The following is a 15,871-nucleotide window of genomic DNA, read 5'->3' as shown; positions in this document are numbered from 1 at the left end:
AGGCTCAGCAGAGACTAGGAAGGAGCGGGTGGAAGGACAGCCTAGGGCCCAGACGGGGATTCCGGAGACTGGGTTCAATTCTTTGCTTTGCATGAGCTGGGACAAGTCATTGCTCCGCATTGCTTCCCCAACTACAAGCTAGAAAAACATACTGGCCCCCTTCTCCACTGTTCCCTTTGGCTCCACAAGCTCTCTGGGGCAGGGGCTGTGTCTTGCATTGGGTGTGTACAACGCCAAGCACATGGTCCTGATCTTGGGGGGCGCCCTAGGTACTATCGGAATACAAGCAATGAGACAACATTCCCGTTATGGGGGACAGCGCAGAGGGATAAACAGCATTCAGCGTAGCACCTTTCACCAACACTAAATCTACTCTGGAAAAGCTCTGCAAGACAGGCATGAGGACCAGGGCAGAGCAAAGGCTAGACCCTTGACTCTTTGCAATCAGACTGGCACTTCAGAACACCCCTGCACCTCACTGCTCTTTGCTGATGCTGACTGCATACCCAATATGACACCACCAGAAGACATATGGCCCAAAGCAGGGAGAGACAGCTCCCTAACCCAGCAGATCAGCACTGCTTCTGGGGCAGGCACAGCAGGGCCCCTGTATCGCTTTGCAACCCTGAACCCACCTCAAGCCTGGCAGAACAAAGAGGCATTGTGCAGCAGCTCCTGGGTCGCTCCCCCTTGGCGCCAGGTGACTGGCTAACCTGTCTCAGAGGTACACAAAGGGCTGTTCAGTCCACATTGGGGCACAGCAACGGGGGAGCTTGGCTGTTTCAGCTCATGCTGCACACAGCTGGGAGCTCTGCTCAGCTAATGAGCATAGAGCTTCATTCCATGAGCTCTGTGACTTCAGCCATCCATCCTGAGGGGGGCGCTGTGACCACGACCCAGCCCAGGGCCCTGCTGATGGGCCCCTGAAACAGCAGCAGATGGCATCTCTGATCCGAGTGGGGCATCTATGGGAGATGAAGGGTCAACCCCAGAGATGGCAGGTGACCTTTGCTCCCAGCTGCCATTAGAGTCCACCTGGCCCAGTTTGGGGATTCAACCCAGCTATCCAGATCAGCTGGCCCCCAGCACCCAATGAAGTCCAGGGGTGAGGAGTGTGCTCAGGAGGTTAGGCCCTGTCTGTTGAGCTGGAACAAGCTCAAATAAGGGGGTGCAGGGTCCAGATCCATCTAACATGATGAGGAACCCACCATACAAGGTCAGGACAGCGGGCAGGGTCGGCAGCTGCTGCTGAACGCTCTGTAGGCTGGGCCCCTTGGAAGGCTCAGGTGTCCCCCAAAGGCAGCTGGCACAGCTGTGTGCACTCAGGGGTTCCTGTCTTTGCATCTGCTTTTCCACGGCCAACCGCACTGCCTGACTCCTCAACATCGGCACATGGCACTTGAACCATGCGGAACCACCCCGATGGGACAGGGCCACAGGTTTAAAGTTCCACATGTGCATCAATATTGTGCTGGATCAGGACGATATAGCACATGCTGCCCAAGTCACCAGCCTAGGGGATCCAAAGTTCCCCACACAGCCCATTCTGATACCAGCTGACGTTCAGGGACTATCGAGAGCCATCACCCTCCAGCGAAGTCGCCACCCCTCTGCTCTAGAAGCTACCCTGTGCATGGATGCAGCAGAGGGAAGCCTAGATTACAGGACAGCAGCTTTGGAACCCCCCTACAGAAGAGCCCCTCCAGCTAAACCACTAGCCTCTGAGCCAGGCTAACTGGCCTGCGAGTGCTCCTTACCAGGCATAATGGCAGCCCCCCCGCAACATGGGAGCCACACAGGAGGAAGTGAGCCACCTCGATTAGAATTCTCTTAAAAAGCATTAATTTGTGGGGGAGGGGAGCTTTGTTCCTGGAAAGAATTAAGGGTCCTTGCACAGCCCTGACTCCATGGAGATGGGCACATGAGAAGGGACAGGTCAGTGTAACCTGGCAGCTGGTTGGTTGGATGGATTTAAGAATCAGCCTTTGCCCTGACTCTGTGCCAGCACCCGCACAAGGATTCCCCCCGCCTCCAAGAGGGATTACACTACCCAGAGCCAAGCTTCCCTTTGCAAGACAGGGCAATCCCCTCTCACCCCAGCACCTATGCGCTGTCCATAAAATGCTGCCATGCACCAGCCCAGGGTCCCGTTTTGCTGCTCCCACAGCATGTCGCAGAGGCAGCAGCTCCTTCCCTGAGGAGTGAGCCCCTGACCCCCCCACAAATGACACTGACTGAAGGAGCAGCACTAAGGATAGGAGGGAAGCATTTCCAGAGGTCCTAAAGGCTGCAGGCGGGGATCTGAAGGGGAGGACGTGATGAAGCCCAAATATCCCCCACCCCAAAAAGCAAAGACCCTGTAAGTTGTTCCCAACTATTTGGATTACTGCATCCTAGCCCCGGATACTAACACAAATAGCTTTGGACTGCATCAGTCCTTTCACACCCACAATCCCAGCAAGTCAGGACTAGCAAGTCAGAAACTCAGGGCCAAGGCTGCGACAAAGGGAGGGCGAAGGACCAGGAAAACAGAGCATTAGCTGAAGCGGATTAACAGAAACAGAAAACAGTTATTGGAATTCAACCACATGCCACAAGCAGAGAAAGCTCCCTGTATGGAAACAGGAACTGCATGCGAGAATGCCATCAGTCATTAGCAGGGGATGCACGAGAGTCACAAGAGCCCTATGACTGTTCTCAGCAGGAGTGTCGCTGATCAGGTCGCCTGGAGGGGGAATTGTATAGCCCAGAGCCAGTGACAAATCTCCTGCCCCCCTGCGTTAGGCATGCCAGTTCCTATGGGTCCTGGTGAGGGTAAGGGAACTCAAAATCCTGGCTGTAGTATCTCCCCGAAGAGGTGATGCCTCACACTGCCTGATCCAGCACAAGGCACTTCCAATTCCCTTAGCTCCAGCTAGCAGAGCTATTGGAACTGCCCATGCACCTTCCAGGTATGTCACAGCCATCTGCAAAGGCACTCCTTGACGGCTGGCTGATTCTGATGCGGGTTCATACAACTCAGCAGCCTCGATCACGGTCTCAGACCAAAAGATCTTTGGTGCAGCTGGTACAGTGCTGAGCACACTGATGGCCAGAGGCCAGGCTCAAGGACTGTTTTAAACAATGAGTTAACATCCTCCTACAGGCACACAATCGCAGCAGCATTGCACCAGGATTCCCTTTACAAGAGGAAAAGGATCGAATGGGCTTCTATTAAAAAAAAAGCCATGAGACACCTTTTCCCCCCCCCCATTACTACATTGAGGCCGATGTGTGGGTATTAGGCATGCCTTTACTGCTCAAGAGGACACCTATACCTCCACTTTACAGATGGGGAAACAGGCATACAGCAGTGATTTTCAGAAGCCATAGTGAATCTATGGCAGAACATGGACGAGAACCTGAGGGTCCCAGCTCTACCTACTAGACTGCACTGCCTGGCATTTTAGAGAACTTTACACTCATGTTCAGAGTTCTAAGGATACACTCACACAAAGGGATGAAACCACCTTACGAGACACCTGAGCTGCTGACTGTGCCAAACTAGACCGGCCCTCTCGCTGACCCACCATCAACCCCATCCACAGCAATGGCGCAGCAGAACAAAACAAATGGGCTGCTAGCAGCTTATCTCATGCCCACAAATTACAAGGGTGCCGATCACAGGTAGCTACGTGGCCAGCTAGAGGAACTTGCTGTAATTTCCACTCCTGCCCCAAATGAGGTCACAGGTAACAGATTCAGCCTGGCTCACTTTCTCTGGGTGTCGCCATAAAAATGACTCTGGAAGCAACCACGCTGCAAAACCGGATTCCAATTAGAGTGGGGGAGGCAGAGCACATTCCTTACAGTTCTGCAGCCCAGTCAGGGCCATTCCATCTCTACAAGAGGTGCGGCCCACAGCCTGCAACACTCCGCCATGAGCGGAGGTCACAGTGCATGCTGGCATACGGTGTGCATCTCTGCTAAACGGGAGAGAATCCAGCCTGTTCTATACAAACTCAGTGCAGCCTTTGGGCTCCCAGCAAGCTGTCAATGCTGCCCCTCAGCCGGGCAAAGTTTGAGCAGCTCCTGAAGAAAGCAGAGTCAGAGTTAAGCAGCCAGACTTCCTAGTGGTAGATCAACTGCACGAGTTGGGGGTGGGGAGGAGGGTGGTTCAGACAGGGAGCCGGCTCACGGAATCTTTCTTCTGCAAGTGGGAGTCCTGACGTCCGCTTCCCCATTCCTGCAGCCCTTCTGGATCACTTCAGATATTTGTAGCTGTTGTAAGAGCCTGAGGTTGTTCCGTTCCCCTCATAGGAAGCCAGCATCCACAGGAACCAGATGATAGACAGTTTCCCCGATTACACTATGGCCAAAAATGCACAGCCATCTAGTGCTCGGAATTCAAAACAGGCCTCAAGGTAACCAGAAGTTGCCATCACTGGATGGAAGGGGAACACTCAGGTCTTGAAATTTACAAATTTAACAGAAGCCTCCTCTGTTCTCAGCTTCCTCCCACAGGGCCAATACTTTACTGTTAAGACTCTCCCCAAGCTCGCTTCATCTTCACATGTAGGGGCCACCTCCTCTGTTCCTGCAGAGTCCCACCCCCAAGAACGCCTTCTCCTTCACAGCCTGTGAAGATCTCCCAGCTTCTCCCTCTCCATCTTTTCAAGGCTCGGCCCTTCTTTACACTGCAACTTAGGAGCACTGTCCGCACAATGATACCAGCCACAACAGAGCTACCACTGAAGCTTCACTAAGTCTCACATATCCCTTAAAGCACTTGCAAGGAAGGATGGGATCTAATGGTTAAAGCACAGGTCTGGGGTCAGATGCCTAAGGTGTATGCCTGGTTCTGTAATCTTGGGCATGTTAAACTATCCGTTTGCACAGTTGTCAGAAGGAATACAACCGCACAGGGGCATCGTGTGGCTTAGTCCATCAGTGTTTATAAAGAGGCTTGGAATTCCACAGACTGACGGAACTGGGCAAAGCATTATTAGGTGCAAAGACAAGCACAACATTGCTAGATCTAAAAATTCAGTTGAGATGTGACAGGTTTCAGAGTAGCAGCCGTGTTAGTCTGTATTCGCAAAAAGAAAAGGAGTACTTGTGGCACCTTAGAGACTAACAAATTTATTAGAGCATAAGCTTTCGTGAGCTACAGCTCACTTCATTGGATGCATTTGGTGGGGAAAAAAAAACTTTTTTTTTTCCCCACCAAATGCATCCAATGAAGTGAGCTGTAGCTCACGAAAGCTTATGCTCTAATAAATTTGTTAGTCTCTAAGGTGCCACAAGTACACCTTTTCTTTTAGTTGAGATGTGGTTACCATCACCCTAAAGCTCACTCCATCACACCACAGGGGCCACCGTGTTACACCTTTATGCCAGCAAGCAACAGCAGCTAGCCTTTAGGAAAGGTAGAGCCTCCTGGATGCTTTAAATGTTGACCATAAATGTTAAACATCAATCCACTGGATGGCACTGGTAGTGAGTGAGCTAACAGGTGACTGAGCTATTGATTCCTAGAAGTCAGTGCACAGCTGTGTACTCTCCCAGCTAGCCCAACTGCATCCACACACCCCTACACAATGCCGGACGCAATATCTTTCAGTCTTTGTTGAAGGACGTTAGTGACACGACCCCACTGCATCAGAGAAAGCATTCAGGGACCTGGATTCTAATTCCCAACTCCTACTGACTCGCTTGTGTGACTTCAGGCAAGACACTTAATGTCTGTGCCCTAGCTCTCCACAACCCTCATGCAGCACTGCCAGCCTTAAGCACTCAAAAGTCAGGAGATTTTAAAAATAGCTCGTTTGTGGGGTTTGTGTCTCTTCTGCTTTTGAAGTTTCCCCGCAACCACAAGGCCTAGAGTAGGGGTCTCAAACTCGCGGCCCGTGGGCCATCTGCGGCTCACAAAACTCCCCAGTGTGGCCCATGGGGCTCCAGCAGTTTTGGGGCCGGGTCTTTCCCTTGGCCCCACCTGCCGCCCCCACTGCTCGCTCCACTGGTTGCTAGCCCCTCCCTGCAGCCCAGCGCAGGGCTGTGTTTCTGTGCACTGCCCCAGCCTCAAATGCCCCTGTTGCCAATGGGAAGCTGCAGGGGCAGTGCCTGGGAGCAGCAGCACACGGAGACCCCCCCCCGCTCCCCCCAGTCTTGGAGCCCCAGGTAAGCACTGCATCCTTCCAGAGCCTGCACCCCCTTCCCACACACCCTCCTGCTCCTAAACTCCCTCCCAGACCCCGCACCTGCCCCCCCTCCCCTTCCAGGGCCTGCACCCAGCACCCAAACTCCCTCCCAAAGCCTGCACCCCAGACTCCCTCCCCCACCCAAACTCCATCCCAGAGCCCAATTTCTCACCCCTTCTGCACCCAAACTCCCTCCCAGAGCCTGCACCCCAATCCCCTACCCCAGACTACCTCCCCCACCCAAACTCCCTCCCAGAGCCTTAGGAAGGTGGAAGATGGAGTTGGGGGGGAGGGGGTAGGTTCTGGGCAGCTTGAGTGACATTACTGGCTTGCTGGGAGGATTTGAGGACTGGCACTGGCCCTAAGATAAATTGAGTTGGAAACCCCGGCCTAGAGACTTTTAAAAAAAACAAAAGCTGAGATTCTCAGGTGATCACCTGACCCCAGAAGCAGGGGATTTAAGAAAAACACAAAGTGTCACAAAAGCCAGCAAAACACTGCTCATGTGATGCATGTGATTCGACCAGCCCTATAGGAGTGTCAAGGCACCAGTCGTGTTTGCAGAGTAGGTGAAAGGTGCTACAAAAGGGGAAAGTATTATTAGTTATTTCTGCTATGTCAGAAATGAGAGATTGTCCCCTCCTGGAAAACAGCAGGGTAACATGTGGGCTCCTTCAGCAAGATGGAGCGATCCACTCAGTCCTTTTAAGGCAAGTAAAGCAGCTAGTTACCCAGACCCAAGTAGTAAGGAATATAGCCAAGGAAACGCTAGTCGAGTGATTCTCAGGAAACCACTGCCAAGATGTTGTGGGTAGGAACTGACCCTCACAGTGCAACTATCCATGCAGGAGTGCCAGCTCCAAGACAGAGGAAGTGACTTGCATCCATTGTGAGCAGGATCTTTTGACTGAAGGAGCTGCCCTGAAAGGCCAAGTACAAGCCAACTCCAGACCCCCTAAAGGTAGTGCCCCTAACATACAACTTCTAAGTACACAACATGCGGGTCACAGCAGGCTGGTTTCATGGCATCTGTGTGTTAGGCATGCTCTCTCCCAAGGCAGGTCCTGGGAGGCTCCCATAGACTGGGAATTGCACTGAATTTCCCCTGAATGAGGGGCTGCACCGATACAAGGCACAGCTCATGGAGACTGCTTGCCTTAGTGCATGACTGTCAGGTTTGATTCAAGCTCTCTATTAGAGGTCTAAGGGGGGCTGCATAGTAGAACTGCAGGGCCATGCTCTGACCACTCAAACTCTCCAGTACAGAGCTCAATCAGGTACCCACAATCAGCCTCTTTCAATCCCAGCACCCGGATTGGAGATGGAAAGCACCTATTACACCACCACAAGATCAGTGCCGGATTCATCCCTACAGCACATTTCTCCATAAGTTAGTGCTTTGTCCCGTACAGTTTTAAAACATCCCAACAGCTGGGGCTTCCACCCCTTCCTTTGGGCAATCAGCCAAGCTCATTCAGCCCCCTGATCTTTTTTTTAGTGCTTCCCAAACTCCCTTCAGTTCATCAGTCCCTTTTCTGGAAACAATGTGCTTAGAAGCAAATAATTATCCAAGAGCTGCTGGGCTCGAACTGTGCAGAAGGGCTGTCCCCTTCCTGCTCGGGGACATGATGCCATAGATTGAAGACACATGCTCAAAGTACAGACACTGTAGCAGGGAACCTAGAAAAGCTCTGCAGATGCACACTGCAGAGTTAATAGGATCAATGCTTCCTCCAATGCACTCTTCACTGATGTTTTACTTCCCTATTTTATAAGCCAGGGCTGCCAAGAACCGCTTGCTGGCTGTGAAGCTGCGATCATGGCAACCAAGGGCTGTCTGCCCCACACACCTTTTGTGTCCCACTCTCCCTCTGGACCAGGATATGATGAAGCAAGGCAAGAAAGTTAGCAGGTTTGCACCCAGTTGGTCCTGGGATTGTGCTCTGATTTGAGACAAGCTCCTGAGAGCCCTCCCCATCTCCAATAAAGCCAGGACAATCTTTGAGAAACAAGACAGCCCAAACCCTCTCCGCTACCCAGAGCGCAGGAGCTCCCAACTCCACTCTGTTGGCAAGGAAGCTGACGGGTGGGGTTCACTCTCCTCCACTCCTCCCCAAATACCAGAAGTGGTTGTTTATTCCCCTGGCTCTCGCTTATCTCCTGTTATGTGCTCCAGACTCTTTTCTTTGCAGACATTTGTATGTGCTTTCATCACCCAGAGAAAGCTTCCCACAAACCTTGGTGCCAAGCCCCTTCTGCCCCTTCCCCTGGAGCCTGTGCCAGCCTTGCACCCAGGCCCTTCCGAGGTCAGACCCTGCCAGTCATAAGCCACCCTCCCACTCTTCAGTTACATGTCCCCATCCCCCCAACTTCCTCCTGGCTACTTACCCCCCTCAGACTTCCCAGGGTTACATGGCCTCCAGTCAGACATGAGCTCCCCACCCCCAAATGGGTCACCCCCTTCCTAAGAAGCCCTCACAGTTACACCCTCACAACAGCATCAGCCTCTGCCAAGAGTGGGCAACACCCTCCCCCTTGTCCATCACGAGCAGGAACAGAGGGAACCTCAGTTTCCCAAACCCAGGCCAGCGCCAGACCCCGCCAGGAGGGGGCTTCTCCCTACTGACCAAAGGGGAACAGGCTCAGGAGGGACACTGGCCACAGGGCCACGCAGGCAGTATGCACTGCAGTTTCCTGGGGGTGTGGGCAGGCTTGGGGTGATCAAGAAAGGAAGAGGTCCCTGTGTGGAAGCAGCAAGGCTCATCCAGAGCCACCCCAGGACAATGCTGAGGGCCGCGTGCAGGTCCTATTGGGGTCCAGGAAGGGGTTCCCCACAGGAGTCTCCCGCAGGGCAGAGGCTGAGCAGGGTGTAGGGGTCCCCGAGGTGGGGCAGAACGGGGTCTCTCCCCGGGCCAGCACTCACGGCTCCGCAGCATTAGGCAGCGTGGGGGGGGGGCACGCCAGAACCGGAGGTGGGGCTCTTCCGCGGCTGCTCCTCGCCCACCAATGCTTCCAGTTTGGGGGGACGCATCCGAGGGAGTGGCCTGTAGCCCACAAAAGCTTATGCCCAACTAAATGTGTTGGTCTCCAAGGTGCCACGAGTCCGCCTGGTTTTTTGCGGGTACAGGCTAACCCGGCTCCTGCTCTGAAACCTCCCGCAAATGACATCCGGAGGGGTCCCGGCCCCGGGAGGGAGGGGGAGGGGGCCCCGGGGGGGGGACAGGGAGGGGTCCCGGCCCCGGGAGGGAGGGGGAGGGGGTCCCGGGGGGGGGGCAGGGAGGGGTCCCGGCCCCGGGAGGGAGGGGGAGGGGGTCCCGGGGGGGGGCAGGGGGGTCCCGGCCCCGGGAGGGAGGGGGAGGGGGTCCCGGGGGGGGGCAGGGAGGGGTCCCGGCCCCGGGAGGGAGGGGGAGGGGGTCCCGGGGGGGGCAGGGAGGGGGTCCCGGCCCCGGGGGGCAGGGAGGGGTCCCGGCGGTCCCGGGGGGGGCAGGGAGGGGTCCCGGCGGTCCCGGCCCCGGGGGGCAGGGAGGGGTCCCGGCACTCACGGCCCCTCGGCGCTCTGGCTGCCCACGATGAAGCCGAACTTGTCCACGCGCCGTTCCCCGCCGCCGCCGTTGGTCTCGGAGTCGGAGCCCAGCGAGCTCAGCTCGTCCCCGGCGCCCGCCGCACCCGGGGCCCCGGCCAGGCTCCCGGGCGCGCCCCGCCCGTTCGCCCCGCGGCTCTTCGCCATCCCGCCGCCGGCTCCGGCCCTGCGCGGCCCGCGAGAGGCCGCCGCCGCCGCCAGCCCCGGCGGTTGACGGGGAGGGGAGGGGAGGAGCCGCAGCCCCACCCCGCTGGCACGTGGGGGGCGGGTTCGCCTGAGCGCTCTGCACCCGCCTCCTCAGCCGCTACCAGCCAGTAGGCGAGCAAGGCTCGCCTCCGCCGGACTCTGATTGGCGGCTCTCGGAGGGACCCGTACCAATCACTCACTGGCTGGGGTGTCAATCAACAAAGCTCCCTCCCCTCTCCGTCAAGCCGCGGCCTCGCAGGGCTGGAGCGGCTCGCAGCGAGGGGTGGGGCGAGAGCAGGCACGTGGGCTGGAGCGGCTGCCGAAAACCTGCCCTCATCGCCCGCTGACATGCAGCCACCTCTGGGGTGGGACGTGGCGGCGGTTCGAGAGCGGGGGATGGGACAGCGGGGGAGAGAGCTGGAGGCGGCAAGGGGGAGAAGGTGATTCCTTGGGTCAGACCCGTGGCGTCGCTCCTGACGTCTCAGAAGTAGCATTTTACAAGCAGATCCGTTCTGAAAAGGAAAGCCCTGGAAATCAGCCCCACCCTCCGCTTAGTAGCTGAGCCCTGAATTCCAGGATCTGACTTGCACTCTGCCATGAATGGTGATGGGGAAATGACTAGGAGTCAGGATATCCGGATGCTGCCCTTCACCACTAACTGTGCCATGTGTTCCTACAAGTAAACTAGTGCTCATACCTGTTCACCTGGCCAGACTCTTGTGAGGCTAAATGAGTATTTGGGTTTGGAACATGCTGTGAAATACTCGGAGGAAAGGCCCTGTTCATCTCTAAGGTGCCACAAGTCCTCCTCTTCTTTTTGCGGATACAGAGTAAAACGGCTGCTCCTCTGAAACCTGACATGATGTTGTTATCTCTAAGCAGCCTGAGCAGCCACCTTGGCAGGTGAAGATTTGAGGCTAATTCAGCACTCCAGTTGGAACATAAAACATCAGTCTGCGAAGGGGAACTTGAGATTTCCCTATCTGCAGTTTTAGCCTTTGAGGGGTTGAGAGACAATACCTCATCTTGTGGCAACCCCTTTAATCAGTTCAGAAATGCCATTCACAGCCCAGCCTCCTAAACTGGCAGGATTTACTGCTGTCTGAACACTGAGGAGTGAAGGTAGTACAAGGGAAATCAGGGGGTGGGGCCAGAGGAATTCCTATTTCTCCCCCAAAATAGCAGAAGTTCCAACAACTACATAGTCAAAGTAGGGCAGGGAAGGAAAGGGATGGAAGCAGGGACGTGTTAAGGGGAAACAAGGCCCAGATCCAAAATCTTATGGCATTCTGGAGAGACTCTTCCTTTCACCTTATCCCCAGTGGACTCACGTCTTGTCCCTGAGTCCTCAATACCTCCTCGTCCCAAGTAAGGAAAGCTCAACTTGCCCACCCCAAGAAGCCTCTGGAATCCTGGTCCTCCCCGACGGATTCCTTGCTGCCTGGAGGCCAGGCCTCTTGTGAGAACTGCCGGACAAAGATTCACTCCTGGCTAGGATCAAAGTTCAGCGGGTCCTTTAAAGTTTTACAGTCCTGGATAGAGAATAAAGTCCTTGTTTGTGTTCAGAGTATCCTCCTCTAGAGCAGTTCTTCTAGGGCTGATTAAAAAGATACACACAAATGAGCAGGGAGTGGCTATGTACCATGTGATCTCATTGGATGCCAGCCTGAGTGCCTCCAAGGAAAAGGCTGCAAACTAATGGCTTAGATGAATTCAGGTCAGTCTATGAAGTTGAGTTTTTTGGTACCAGCCCTGGAGCCCCCAGAGTCATGCAGCAGAGCAAGTCCCTCCTCTACGCTGCCACACCCTGGTCTCCAGGGACTACCCCTGCATATGAGAAGTCAGTTCAATGTCTATGAACTTTTAATCTTCTGAGACCACCCAACTGCTAATTAGTATCCACTGGGGGTGTCCATCTTTCCATTCCCATAGGCCCAGGCCTATTACACAGCTCCCCTCTTTCTCACAGCTCCCAAGTCAGGCAAGGGGGAGGACAGCGTTGGGTGCTCTCATTCCCCCACACCCAGGCCAGGGGAGGCAGATTGCCTGATATTGGAGCTCCCATGTACACCCTCCTTGCTCTGGGACTGGTGCAGGTGGAGCCCTGTAAGCACAGATCAGAGCTGCAGCCAGCTGCTAGTGCCCTCTCCTCCCACCCATAAATCAAGTACCTAGCAGGGGATGCGATGGCTGGGGCAGAAGTGTCCTCTTACTGCTCCCAGAATTTGAGTCAGGCCGCTCCCCTCCTCTCAGTGGGGCCAGCGACAGTGGCTGGCTGGGAGCCAGCCAGGGAGGTAGCTGTGTGGGGCTGCAGAGGCTCCCCAATGCCCTGGTGTAGGTGTTACGTGGCCAGCTCAGGGGGCACGGCTGGGGCTGGCTGCGAAACACTGCTGTGAATGATTCACAAGGTGCCAGGCAGTGGAGAATCAGTGTCTGGGGCCAGATCTGGACAGGGAACTTACAAATTCAAGGAACTTTCCATTTCCGAGACTAAATGCAGGAATCAGAGAGTGAAAGTCTCTGACCAGTGCGATACAGGAGGTCAGAAACGACCAGAATGGTCCCTTCTGGTCTTGGAATCTCTATAAGTAAAACACCACCATGGATCCCTTCCCATCCCTCCCCCCAACCTTGGGCAATGACAGTCTGTAATCATTGGCTGTAATTAATACATACAACAGTCCTTTAATCAAAACTACAACTCCAGTGATTGGGAGCATGTGGATTTCTATAGCCCAAAGTTAGATTAGTCTTTATGTGGTTCTTTCCCCTAACCCACTGTGGAAGGTCAAGTTCAAAGCAGCTGTGTGAAGCAAGCTTCAATCTTTCTCACCATCCTAAACACTCCATGTCCCCAGCCAGACCCAAAACAGGGTTGATATTAACAAGTGTGTTTCTGAAAGTTGTGATGCTTTAAAAGCACAATGGCAGTTCAAATCTGGCCCCAAATTTTGCTTAAAAATAAGCTTTTACAAAACTGAAGCCAGTTGGAAATGTTTCCATCTGTTCCCCCCCCCCCCCTTCACATTCCAATGGAAATTGGCTTTTTCATCTATTAACAAGTAAAAATTCCCCCCCAGAGTATAGGCAAGCCAAACATTTTGCGGCTTTGTGTTAATGCACCAGAACCTGACAGCAAAATGACTGTAAACCATAAGGAAATCAGAGTTGCCAACCCATGTGATTTTACTGCAAGTCTTGTGATATCTGAAAGTTTTCTTAAAGCCTCAATTCCAGGATTCATGTGATTACATGAGAATTTCAGCTGTCATTTAATAAAAGGGTAAATTTCTAGCTCCCATGGTTGCAGAGAAAAATATGGAGATGTGGATCTAAAGGTTATGACACCAGAAGACAAATGAAAATACCCCAAAGTTATTATTTTTTAAATCGCAGAGTTTCTCCCATCGACCCCCGCGGTGTAGGCCCCGCGGTAACTCAACCTAAGGTATGTCAACCCCAGCTACATTATACACGTAGCTGGAGTTGTATAGCATCGGTCGACTTACCGCAGTAGTGTAGACATAGTTTAAGATCTGGAACATTCTTAAGTGCACTGTGGGTTAGGAGCCAGTACATTTGGATGGGGAGAGGCAGTATCACATTGGGGCCCATCCCCACAGGTTACTATTGAATTAGAGTGGAGGAGACTAGAACAGCAGCCATAAAAGATTGACGTGTCAGTACTGGGCTGAGAACCTGTGGCTAGGAACCAATGGAGTGAAATGGTTTCTATGGCCTCCCTCCAACCTAACAATATAGTCACTGAACTCACAACTAGAAGAGACTTACCGGGTTTGCCTGGGCTGATCCAAACGGCTCTCAAACCACAGACCACATCTAAGGCTTATCTACCCTGGAAAGTTATATCAACCTAGCTACGGTCAATGGTGTGAAAGAACCATACTCCTGACTGACATAGCTATCCCAAAACAACCCCAGTGTAGGTTTCAGAGTAGCAGCCGTGTTAGTCTGTATTCGCAAAAAGAAAAGGAGGACTTGTGGCTGAATGCAACCGATGAAGTGAGCTGTAGCTCACAAAAGCTTATGCTCAAATAAATTTTTTAGTCTCTAAGGTGCCACAAGTACTCCTTTTCTTTTTGCGAACCCCAGTGTAGATGCCATTGTGTTGACAGAAGAAGGCTTTTATTGGCACAGCTGCCATCATTCAGGATGCGGCATTCCTACGCTGACAGAAAATCTCCTTCTGTTGGTGTAGGCTGCGTCTACACTGGAGGGCCTTTCCTGTGTAGGCTGTGTAACACAGACATAGCCCTACCAGAGACAGTGTCTTGTTGACCCCATCTCCCTTTCCAATTCCCATTCACCATCATTATCACCACCATGCAGACCAACCTTCTCCTCCCCAGACATCCTCCCCTGCATTTGTGACTGCTGTGTTCCACTCCCTGCCCATTTGTTGTCACCTAGACCCATCTCCCATCCCATTTGCAATTGCCTGCACCAACTTTCCCACCTATTTGTGATAGCACAGACCACCCCCCCCACCGCCTCTGCTCCCATTCATGACCCACCTCCCCTCTCATTCCTGGTGTGACACTGATAGACTCGTCAACTTGTGTGTGACCCATAACAATTTAACAGGAGGTCCTGAAATGATAAACAAGGCCATTCCTTGCAGATAGCTATCAAAGCCCTGTTAAGTAGACTAGAATCTTTAATATGTTTGCCTGTATTGTTAGAGAACCAAAGGGTAGCTCATAGAATCATAGAATATCAGGGTTGGAAGGGACCTCAGGAGGTCATCTAGTCCAACCCCCTGCTCAAAGCTGGACCAATCCCCAACTAAATCATCCCAGCCAGGGCTTTGTCAAGCCTGACCATGCTATTGTATTTGTCTGTTTTTGCCTATATCTTGATAGAAGTTAACACTGTGAGGTAATTAGTTTGCAGATGCTAAAATTCTGTTCGTCTCACAATGCTTCATTACTGTATTCTATTGCTTCAGAGATCAAAAGGGGATATTATCATTTAGATAGGACTTGTGCTGTAATGATATTATTGTCCTAATCTTTCCTCCAATCTTGAAATTCTACATAGCAAACTACCTGTGAGCTGTTTTTATAATTTGAATGGCTTCCTGTACAGTAACTCCTCACTTAAAGTCGTCCTGGTTAACGTTGTTCCATTGCTGATCAATTAGGGAACATGCTCGTTTAAAGTTGCGCAATGCTCCCCATAACGTTGTTTAGCAGCCGCCTGCTTTGTCCACTGCTTGCAGGAAGAGCAGCCTGTTGGAGCGAGCTGGGGGGGGCCCCCATCAGCTCCCCTAAGTTCCCTTGCAGCAGCTCCCAGCAGGCTATCAATTGCCAGCAGTTCAGCTGTCCCTCCCCCCACTGCCCTGTGCGGCTCCTGCCCTCTGCCCTGGAGCTGCTCCCAGAGTCTCCTGCCTTCTGTGCGGGGGTCTAATGTCAGGGTGTCCCCCTCCCCCTGCTCCTACCCCCCCCCCCCCCGCTTAGCCGTTCTGCATCTAGAGCAGGGTGGGGACAGGATGGAGGGAGCTTGCTGGCTGCAGCCGCTTTTTCAACTTCCTGATCTACTTTAAAAGGCAGTGCACTTAGAGTGGGGTCCACGTATTTAAAGGGGCAATGCACATCTCTCTCTCTCTCTCTCTCTCACACACACACACAGGCATCCGATGAAGTGAGCTGTAGCTCACGAAAGCTTATGCTCTAATAAATTTGTTAGTCTCTAAGGTGCCACAAGTACTCCTTTTCTTTTTGCGAATACAGACTAACACGGCTGCTACTCTGAAACCTGACACGGGGTGTGTCTCTGTCTCTCTCTGCCAGGCTGTCTCCCCTCCCACCATTCGTGCTGCCTTGTAGAGTGTGAGGCTACATTAACAACGGTGTTAACCCTTGAGGGCTCACTTAAGTGCTAGTTCATCATTTAGCAGTAAGGC

At 53.3% G+C, this 15,871-nt stretch overlaps 1 protein-coding gene across 1 annotated transcript in view; it reads right to left on the bottom strand.

Annotated features, from left to right (window-relative positions):
• Positions 1-9,940, bottom strand: part of TBC1D10A (TBC1 domain family member 10A) — a 43,943-nt gene extending 34,003 nt beyond the window's left edge. The window contains exon 1 of the mRNA XM_038373539.2: positions 9,722-9,940. Within this exon, the coding sequence (XP_038229467.1) occupies positions 9,722-9,906 (185 nt within the window). The 5' untranslated portion in view covers positions 9,907-9,940. The remainder of the gene's footprint in view (positions 1-9,721) is intronic.
• Between the last annotated feature and the right edge of the window lie 5,931 nt (positions 9,941-15,871).

The sequence above is a fragment of the Dermochelys coriacea genome, chromosome 15, assembly GCF_009764565.3.
Source record: "Dermochelys coriacea isolate rDerCor1 chromosome 15, rDerCor1.pri.v4, whole genome shotgun sequence".
NCBI lineage: Eukaryota > Metazoa > Chordata > Testudines > Dermochelyidae > Dermochelys > Dermochelys coriacea.
Note: the sequence above shows the minus strand (reverse complement) of the source record. Positions and strands in the feature narration are given on the sequence as shown.